Here is an 11116-nt window from a genome sequence, read left to right on the forward strand (position 1 = left end):
ACCGAGCCAAGCTCAAGCCAAAAAAATCTTGAGGCTCTTCCTGTTTAGAAAATAAGTCTTATTTTTTGTTCAAGCCTATAATTTTGCCAAAACCTTCCTATTTTGGGGGCAAGCTTGGGCACGTAACCCAACCCATGATTAGGTCTAAATCAAACTAGTCAGAATCGGTTGAATTGACAAACCGATGACCTAATCGATTCAATTACCAAGCTGATTCTGAAAAAAAAAATCACTTATATATCTTACATTAAACCTAATTAAATTTAAATTCGAACCAAATTTGAGAAACATATACTCAAATTCATGATTTTGTTTAATAAATATAGAATTTCTTACTACCAGTCCATGATATTTGTTAGGTGAGTTTGGATGGGCGGTGCGTTTACCTGCGATCAGCGTAAAAATAGTAGTGGCGGTAAGATTAGATACTATAGTGATACTGTAGCGATAGACAAAAAGTAAACTAAACGTAATGCACCGTACCGCCGCCCCAAACGAAGCCTTAATATATTAACTAGTAGAAAGTTTATCAAAGAGACAAAAGATTCCTCACTAAAGTCCCTTTCATGGCTCACCTAATCAACTTTATTTTATCAATTGAATTTGTCAGGATATGTAAATGTATGAATTAAATAAAGAGCCAGTCAACACTCATTCTGGAAAACAGGAATAGAATACTAGTATGAAAACAAGACTCTTTAGTCAAGTCCTTCTCATATTTCTAACCAATTCTGTCTTTTTCAAAAATTTAAATTGATCTGTTCATTTATTTTTGTGTTATAGTCTTGTTTTTATTCAATGTAAATTCAAAGGAGTTGACTTAAACCTGTACAAAAATCAGGTCAACATGGATACAAAACATTTGTGATGAAAAGAAAAAACCAAACCAAATGATCAAATGGCATTTGAGCTCAAAGTTTTGTTATTTATCATTGTTGTAGCTGTGTTTACTTCTTTTGCAGATGGTGATGAAAATGGAGGACAAATTGAAGCTCTTCTCAAATGGAAAAACAGCCTTGAAAACCCATCACCTGCATCACTTTTTTCATGGGATATTTCTTCGAACAGTTCATTTTCACCTTGTGAAAAATGGGTTGGGATCATTTGTGATGATGGATTTGTTAACATCATCCATATCAACCTCACAAGCATGGGATTAAAAGGTATGCTCCAAAATTTTGATTTCGTCTCTTTCCCTGAACTTGTTACTTTAGATCTTAGTAACAATTCCTTGTATGGGGTTATCCCGAAATCCATTGGGATGTTAGCTAACTTGAAAATACTTTATGTTAATGCTAATCACTTTTCTGGTTCAATCCCTTCCGCCATTGGTAACTTGACCAAGCTCAAAGGGTTGCATTTGTCACTTAATCATTTATCATGCAACATTCCTAAAGAAATAGGATTGATTGCATCACTTGTTGATCTTAAATTGCCAATGAACAACCTCAGTGGTTCACTTCCAGCTGAGATAACCAACCTTACATCTAGGAAGATATTGCTAATGGGAAATAATAGATTGTCGGGTTACTTACCGGATTCTATATGTAGTGGCGGTTTGCTCGAACGATTGTCGGTGCATACGAATCGGTTTATAGTGTTAAATAAACTTAAATGAAAGTTAAGAGTCATGTAAGTGAAAGGTCAAGAGTTGAAAGGTCAAGAGTTATATTGTTTTTTTAATGGGTTTAAATTAGTAGTTTTTTGTTTAGGAAAATGAAAGGTCAAGAGTCATTGGTTTATGGTTATTATTAGATTTTAATATTTTCAATTTTTGTTGTTTTAAATGGTAAACTATAGCCTACAAATAGTTTGTAAGCTTTTGATTTTATATGAGAGAACAATTTTATATTGAGAACATTTTCCACAATTTGGTATCTGAGCTATGGAGAGTGTGACTAGTAATGTGCCATTGCCTCGACTAACAAAGGTGAACTATGAGAATTGAAGCATCCAAATGAAAGCTCTTCTCGGGTCTCAAGATGGTTGGGAGGTGGTCCAAGAAGGTTTCGTAGAACCGACAACTACTGCGGGATATACGGCGGCTCAAAACAAGGCGTTGAAAGAAATGCGGTCGAAAGATAAGGCGGCATTGTACATGTTATTTCGAGCCGTTGATGAGTCGGGCTTTGAGAAGATTGCAAGTGCGACAACTTCAAAAGAAGCGTGGGACATTTTAAGTAAAGGTGTACAAAAGAGCCGACCGAGTTAAACAAGTCCGACTTCAAACTCTTCGTGGCGAGCTGGAAGGCATGAAGATGAAGGAATCAGAAGGTGTCTCCGACTACATCACGCGTGTTCAAACCGTGGTGAACCAACTCAACCGAAACGGAGAAACGTTAACTGATGCACGAGTTGTGGAGAAGATTTTGAGATCGTTAACTGACAGTTTCGAAAATGTCGTATGTGCCATAGAAGAGTCAAAAGATCTAGCAACGCTTACAGTCGATGAACTCGTCGGTTCTCTCGAGGCACATGAACAACGTAAGAAGAAGAAGAAAGAGGAGACACTCGAGCAAGCACTTCAAACCAAGGCATCAATCAAAGACGAAAAGGTTCTCTATTCTCAAAGCTTTCGAGGTAGAGGTCGTGGTCGTGGAGATCGAGGAAATGGTCGTGGTGGAAAAGGTCGTGGTCAAGAAGGGAATTATGAAGAGAAGGAGCATTCAAACCAACAAAATTGGCGGGGAAGAAGACGTGGTCGTGGAAGAGGCGGATGGTCGAATTATTCCAATGTCGAGTGCTACAAGTGTGGCAAATATGGTCACTATGCGAAGGATTGTAACTCTGATAAGTGTTACAATTGTGGTAAGGCGGGACACTTTGCGAAAGAATGTCGCTTCTCGAAAAAGGTGGAAGAGACAACCAACCTAACCACGGAAAATGAGGAGGCAAAAGAAGGTTTTCTCTTGATGGCACACAACGAAGTCAACACCAACAACAACATGGTGTGGTACCTTGACACGGGTGCAAGCAACCATATGTGTGGGCTCAAGCACCTATTCAAAGAGATGCAAAAGGTTGAAACGGGACATGTGTCATTTGGAGATGCGTCGAAGGTTGAGGTAAAAGGCCAAGGTACCATTTGTTATTTACAAAATGATGGGTTAATTGGGTCAATCCATGATGTGTATTACGTACCAGACCTCAAGAGCAACATTTTGAGTATGGGGCAACTCATGGAAAAAGGTTATTCGGTACTTATGAAAGATCGGGTGTTACACTTGAAAGATAAGGAAGGGTGTTTGGTCGCTCGAGTTGAAATGGAGAGAAATCGCATGTTCAGGTTGAATCTGAGAAGTGTTCGAGGAAAATGTTTGCGAGTTGATGTTGAAGACAAGGCGTTGCTATGGCATCTCCGTTTTGGCCATCTACATTATGGTGGTCTAAACAAGTTGGCAAAGAAGAATTTGGTGCATGGGCTACCAGACATGGACTATGAGGGAAAATTTTGTGAAGAATGTGTGCTCGGTAAGCATGCGAGAACTTCGTTTCAAAATAAGGCAGAATATCAGGCTAAGCAACTTCTCGAATTGATTCATACCGACATATGTGGACCAATCACCCCTGAATCTTTTAGCGGTAAAAGGTATTTCATTTCTTTTATCGATGATTTCTCACAAAAAACTTGGGTTTATTTTCTTAAAGAAAAATCCGAGGCATTGGAGGTGTTCAAAAAGTTCAAAGTGATGGTGGAAAAAACAACTGGTAGACACATCAAATCTGTACGATCTGATAGAGGTGGCGAGTATACTTCGACGGCTTTCATGGAGTATTGTGAGGAGCAAGGCATAAGACGATTCCTAACCGCACCGTACTCTCCCCAACAAAATGGTGTGGCCGAGAGGAAGAATCGAACTATTCTCGACATGGTTCGATCAATGCTCAAGAGCAAGAAGATGCCGAAGGAATTTTGGGCGGAAGCCGTGCAATGTGCCATCTATGTGAAAAATCGATGTCCACATGCGAAGTTGGATGATCAAACACCACAAGAAGCTTGGAGCGGACAAAAACCATCAATTTCTCATCTTAAAGTATTCGGTAGTGAGGCCTATGCACATGTGCCGGATCAGCAAAGAACGAAGCTCGAAGACAAAAGCAAAATGTTTATTTTTATTGGGTATGATGAGAAAACAAAAGGATACAAGCTACTCGACCCGATAAGTAAGAAGGTTGTGGTAAGTCGTGATGTACGATTCAATGAAGCAAGCGAGTGGGATTGGAATAACTCAACGGAGGTTATCACCAAAGATGGAGGATCATCAATCGCTACACCAACAATCATACCGACAAATCCTGAAACTACCGATGATGAAGATGAACCGCAACAACCAAAAATGCAAAGTTTGCAAGATTTGTATGGTTCAACAAATGAGGTACATATTGTATGTCTTTTGGCAGATTTCGAGATTATAAGTTTTGAAGAGGCTGCACGGGACAAGAAGTGGCAAACTGCTATGGATGAGGAGATTAAAGCAATTGACCGCAACAACACATGGGAGTTAACAGAATTGCCGAAAGGAAGTCAACCCATTGGTGTGAAGTGGGTGCTCAAAAGAAAGATGAATGCTCAAGGCGAGTTAGAACGGTACAAGGCGCGACTTGTTGCAAAGGGATATAAGCAAAAGGAGGGGATCGATTATGATGAGGTATTTGCTCCTGTTGTAAGAATAGAGACAATCCGGCTGCTCATTGCACAAGCGGCACAATTTAAATGGCCAATATTTCAAATGGATGTCAAGTCAGCATTCTTGAATGGTGTGCTCGAAGAAGAAGTCTACATCGAACAACCACCCGGGTACATGAAAAATGGAGAGGAGAAAAAGGTGCTGAAATTAAAGAAGGCACTTTACGGGTTGAAGCAAGCACCGCGGGCATGGAATACTCGTATCGATACATACTTCAAGGAGAATGGGTTCAAACAATGTCCTTATGAACATGCCCTCTACGTGAAGAAGAATGGAGGTAATATGTTATTTGTTGCTCTTTATGTCGATGACCTCATTTTTATGGGGAACAATGGTAAGATGATACTGGATTTTAAGAGCAAAATGACACAAGAATTCGAGATGACAGATTTGGGTTTAATGAAATTTTTCCTTGGTTTGGAGGTTCGACAAAAAAGGACAGGTATTTTTGTGTCACAGGAGGCATATGCAAAGGAAATTTTGAAGAAGTACAAGATGACACATTGCAACTCGGTATCAACACCAATGGAACCAGGTGTAAAACTCTCGAAATTCGATGGAGGAGAACGAATCGACGCAAGTAAATACCGAAGTTTGGTGGGAAGCCTTCGCTATCTCACTTGCACAAGGCCCGACATTTCGCTAAGTGTTGGCATTGTAAGTCGGTTCATGGAGGAGCCGGTTTATTCACATTGGAAGGCGTTGAATCGAATCCTACGGTACATTCAAGGAACGGTGTCACACGGGTTATTTTATTCAAATATGGAAGATTACAAGTTGATTGGGTATTCCGACAGTGATTGGTGCGGAGACTTAGATGATCGGAAAAGTACACCGGGATATGTGTTCTTTATGCGTAACACAGCATTTGCTTGGCTTTCAAAGAAGCAACCAATCGTGACACTATCGACATGTGAAGCTGAATATGTGGCAGCATCTTGGTGTGTGTGTCACGCTATATGGCTCAGAAATTTGTTGGGTGAGTTGGAGCAACAACAACTTGGTGCAACTGAGATACGAGTTGACAATAAATCAGCGATTGAGTTGGCAAGGAACTCAGTGAATAATGAGAGAAGCAAACACATTGACATTCGTTTTCATTTCATCCGAGATCATGTAAAGGAAGGAAGTGTGAAATTAGTGCACGTGGCAAGTCGGGACCAAGTCGCGGATATCTTTACAAAACCGCTACCGATGATACTCTTCAACAACTACAAGAAATTAATCGGCATGAAGGATGGCAGAAGCATTTAAGTTTACAGGGGAGTTTTGTTAAATAAACTTAAATGAAAGTTAAGAGTCATGTAAGTGAAAGGTCAAGAGTTGAAAGGTCAAGAGTTATATTATTTTTTTAATGGGTTTAAATTAGTAGTTTTTTGTTTAGGAAAATGAAAGGTCAAGAGTCATTGGTTTATGGTTATTATTAGATTTTAATATTTTCAATTTTTGTTGTTTTAAATGGTAAACTATAGCCTATAAATAGTTTGTAAGCTTTTGATTTTATATGAGAGAACAATTTTATATTGAGAACATTTTCCACATATAGGTCCTGTTCCTAAAGATTTGAAGAACTGCAGCAGACTTGTTCGAGTTCGGTTCGAAGAGAATGAATTGACAGGGAACATATCAGAAGATTTTGGTGTACACCCTATGTTGAACTATATTGATTTGAGTTACAATAAGTTCTTCGGTGAGATTTCGCCGAACTGGGGCTGGAGTCGGAATCTGAAAAGCTTCAAGGTTTCACACAATAACATTGCTGGTTCAATACCTTCTGAGCTTGCTAATGCAACCAAGTTAGAGATTCTTGACTTATCTTACAATCAACTAGCGGGGAAGATCCCGAACGAGCTTGGTGGTTTGAAATTATTGTTCAATCTCGAGTTGAATGACAATCAACTTTCAGGCAATGTTCCTACAGAGTTTGGATTTTTGTCTGAATTAGCACTCCTTAACCTTGCAGTTAACAGGTTAAGTGGTTCGGTTCCAGAAGAATTCGGACAATGTTCGAAACTATTGTACTTGAATTTGAGCAATAACAAGTTAACCGCAATGGTTCCATCCCAAATTGGTCGTTTACATTCTCTGCAGGATCTTGATCTGAGCCATAACTTGTTTACAGAAGAATTGCCATCAGAACTTGGATATTTAAGCAGCCTGGAGACCTTAAATCTTTCCTACAATCAGTTCTCCGGCTATATTCCAAACACTTTCAACACGATGTCGAGTTTGACAGCTGTTGATGTATCGTATAATATGTTGGCAGGCCCTCTCCCCAACAGCAAAGCCTTCAGAAATGCATCAGCAAAAGCATTTGAACATAACAAGGGCTTGTGCTGCAATGCAATGATGAAAAAATCCAAGAGGAAATACAGCAAAATGGTTCTGGTTTCGATTATTGCCCCCATTTTAAGTACATTGATCCTTCTGTCCGTCATTTTAGGAACTTTTTTTACTCGCTCAAGCCGAGTAAGGAATATGGTTGAACCAGAAGGAGCAGGAGAAAGGGAGAATTGTGTTACGATACGGGGTTTTGATGGAAAATTGATGTATGAAAGCCTCATTCAAGCTACAGAGGATTTCAACCCAAAATATTGCATTGGAAGAGGTGGCTCTGGAAGTGTTTATAAAGCTATGCTTCCTACAGGACAAGTTTTTGCAGTGAAGAAACTTCATGAAATCGATGATGACGACGAAGTGGCCAATCTGAAATCTTTCAGCAATGAAATCGATGCATTGACTGAAGTGAAGCATCGAAACATCGTGAAGCTTTACGGTTTTTGCTCTCATGCCAAGTACTCATTTCTGGTTTACGAGTATTTGGAAGGAGGAAGCTTGGCAAAGATGCTTGCAAGTGAAGAAAAAGCTAAGCAATTGGACTGGAACAAGAGGATTCAAGTTGTTAAAGGTGTGGCAAATGCTTTAACATATATGCATCATGAATGTTTTCCTCCAGTTATTCATCGAGACATTTCGAGCAGCAACATTTTGTTAGATTCAGAATACGAAGCTCGGGTTTTGGATTTTGGTACCGCTAGGATTTTAAACCCCGATTTGTCTAAGTTGATTTCATTTGCAGGCACCTTTGGATATTCTGCTCCAGGTACACCTTCTATCATCTTAGTTTTTGATTTCTTGCTCATCAAGCTATCGATAAAATCCGGGTTTTAAATAGTGACATCAACGCAATGTTATAAAAACGGATGTTTTCCTTTACAGAGCTAGCTTACGGAACAGAAGCAAATGAAAAATGTGATGTTTATAGCTATGGGGTGTTAGCATTGGAAGTGATAATGGGAAAGCATCCAGAAGATCTCTTATTGTCTCTATCATTACCAGAATCGATTATTGGTCATCGACTTACATTGAAAGACTTGTTGGATTATCGGCTTCCACCTCCTGAAGACCCGATTGGCGAGGAAGTTGTCTTCACGATAAAGTTAGCATTTTCCTGCCTGCAAACCAAGCCGCAATCTCGGCCAACCATGAACAAGTTTCTCAAAAGCTTTCAACTCGAAAACCAACCTCATCAGATCCATTAAAAATGATAAAACTTGAAAAGCTACTCTTCAATACGTGAATTGTATAATTCAAGTTATTTGAATTAAATAGTTTAGCTTGAACTTAAAATTTACAGCTTGAGTAATTCAAATAACATTTATTACAAGTACAACTTTTTCTATATTGAATAAACAGGCAATGCAATACAATTATATATATACATATATGTATATATTTCCTGATATTAAGCAAGAACAGATAATCTGATTGAAGCAGGCCTCTTCTCTACTTATTGTTTGGGCCTTCACTGCACTAGCCCTAGTCTTTGCTTGAACTTTGATCAAGCATTTACATTTGGTCAAAATTGCCGTCAGTCCTTATGTTTTGGTAAAGTTTGAGATTTAATCCTAATATAAAAATTAAAAATTAAATCTTCTTATCTTTTTATTTAAAAAATTCAATCCAGACAGGGGCCTTGCCCCTATTCAAATGGGAAAATTTAATTAGTAATTCCTCTCAAGTATTGATTATTCATTTTAGAGATAAATCTCAAAATTATACATTAACTTTGATTTAATGTGTAATTGTATACATGAATTTTAATTTGGTGCAATTATACATGGGAAACTTTAATTGCGGTTCAAATGTATACTTGAAACTTTAATTTTGATTTAACTATACACATTTAAAGAAATAAATACATTAATTTAGTTTTATATTGGATAAATATAATTATTTATGTATACAATATATAAACATAAAATGATGTTATATCAATAACTGTGTTAATAATTTACAAGATTTGGATCAAATCAAATTTTCATTTATAAAATTGCACAAAATCAAGGTTCATATATGCAATTATACATTAAAACATAACTCATGTATAATTTTGAGATTTATTCATTCATTTTAAGCCTTTTAGTTATTTGCATAAAAAGAAAATTTATAATTTTGGCCTCTTCTAAACATTAATAATATAATCTAAGCCTTTTTAGAACAAATTTTTCACCTTCAACCCCTTCAAAATTTTAAAATTTTATCTCAAACTCATTTGACAATTTTTGGCTTTCTCCTTGTGTCATGGGCAGCGGATCAAAGCTCATGACGAATACGTACAGAGTGTCGTCCTATATAGGTCAATTGAGTAAATGGGGCTCATTTAGCCCACTTGAACTGGCTCGACTCATGAAAATATGAAGAAACTCATCTACTCGTAGCTTTGGTGGCTTAATGAAACACATAGGGAAAACTAGGATTGTCATGTTAAATATAGAAACCAATATTAGAATATTTGATTTTTTTTTAATCTTAGAGGATTGTGTAAATCCCTTAAAATCTCAATTGTAGATTGACTTTAATCTCGACCGTCACAATTGGATCTGGGGGAGCTCAACTATAAATAGATGTTTTCCCGCTCATTTGTAATCATTCCATTAAGTAATCAAATATTTTTTTAGAGCATTTGCTCAAATATTTGGTGTGCTATTGTTTTCTTGTGGCTTTTCTGTTCTTTCCTTATTTCTTTGTATTTGAATTGCTTCCACTTTGTTTTCGGTGCCTTGAAAAATTTCCATTGATAATTCTCATTTTCGAGAGTTAAGCTAATTTAAGCGAATTTAAAATAAAAAAATCACTTAAAGCCGCACAAATTGCGAGACTAAAGTTCTAGCCCAACACTTAATTTTGATTTAATGACTTTAATTCATGACATTATAATTCCAAATTAGTCAATGTTTCCAATAATCTCTTTTTATACCAAAAATAATCAAAACACAGTAAAACTTATTTCTGATAATTTCCTCTGAAAATTTCTCTCCCAAAAACTATTTTCCAATGATAGAAAGAAGGCAAGCCTAGTTCGTTGATCACGCAGTTACGCTACTATGGTGTTCATCCAGTTGTTGTATCCTAGGTGACAATCGTCCTACTTTACTTGTTATTCTTGTTTCGATCTTGTGATTTATTTGTTTTAAATTAATATACTTAAATTTTTTATTGTGTATTTGCTAACAAACCACTCATAGCCCCTCTCCAACCCTTAAATAGAAGGATAATGCACTTCACTGCAATTAAACACATGTTCTCCTACACTAGCAATAATATTAATGTCAATCGAGCTAAGACTCAATCGACTATTATTTAAAAATATTATTTTTTATTGATAAATATAGTTTTTTTTAATGGGGCCTTTGTTTGGTTGTCAGCATTAAATCATGAATTACAAACTTTTAAATTTAAAAAAAAAATGATGAAAATGATGAGTTTTTATCTGTTTTACCATGGACTTTCTCAAAGGGTAGGTCTCTTCATGACATAATGTTTTGCTTCCCCAATGTGTGTGGCAAAGAATCTAGTGGTAAAACTTTGAATTAGGCTAAACCTATATTTTATTTTAATTATTTATTAATTATTTTTAAAATACGTATCTAACAAATTTGATATTCGAATCCAAATATTTCGATAATTCATATATTTTAGTATTGATAATTTATATGTATTTTGTATTTTTAATTAGAAAATATAATATTTTCTTTATTCCCAAATTATGATTTTTTTAGTAAATAAAGAAAATATCAACACATGTTTATGTTTTCACGAATAGTTAAGGAATTAAATTAGGTGTAAATTAACTGAGCTTAAGGATTGAATTTAAATCATCGGAAGATAAATAAGACATATATGAATTATATGAGCATTAGAACTTGTGCTCTAGACATTCCATACTTAAATCAATAAATATTTTGAGAATATAAAGTAAGCAAGAAGATGTCAACGGAGTAATGATAATGTGAGAAGATGATGAAAACGAGAGTGATATCTAGCTTTTATACCTAACTAAGAGGTTGCTTTGGACCTATCTTTTTGCTCGTGTGAGTTGTGAGGGAATCGGCTAATCCTTTGTGTTTTTGTTGGTTGGCTTACTA

At 36.5% G+C, this 11116-nt stretch overlaps 2 protein-coding genes across 2 annotated transcripts; both read left to right on the forward strand.

Moving 5' to 3' along the window:
- The first annotated feature begins 898 nt into the window (after positions 1-898).
- Positions 899-1618, forward strand: LOC107936589 (MDIS1-interacting receptor like kinase 2-like). Its single transcript, XM_041083141.1, has one exon. It carries the CDS (start codon positions 899-901, stop codon positions 1616-1618), a length of 720 nt encoding a protein of 239 aa, XP_040939075.1.
- A 4624-nt stretch (positions 1619-6242) lies between these two features.
- LOC107936590 (MDIS1-interacting receptor like kinase 2) lies at positions 6243-8261 on the forward strand. Its single transcript, XM_016869351.2, has 2 exons — positions 6243-7791; positions 7908-8261. The coding sequence occupies exons 1-2, from the start codon at positions 6339-6341 to the stop codon at positions 8228-8230; spliced, it is 1776 nt and encodes a 591-aa protein (XP_016724840.1). The 5' UTR covers positions 6243-6338; the 3' UTR covers positions 8231-8261.
- Positions 8262-11116: the final 2855 nt, after the last annotated feature.

Source organism: Gossypium hirsutum, chromosome A02 (assembly GCF_007990345.1).
Source record: "Gossypium hirsutum isolate 1008001.06 chromosome A02, Gossypium_hirsutum_v2.1, whole genome shotgun sequence".
In the NCBI taxonomy this organism is placed as follows: Eukaryota; Viridiplantae; Streptophyta; class Magnoliopsida; order Malvales; family Malvaceae; genus Gossypium; species Gossypium hirsutum.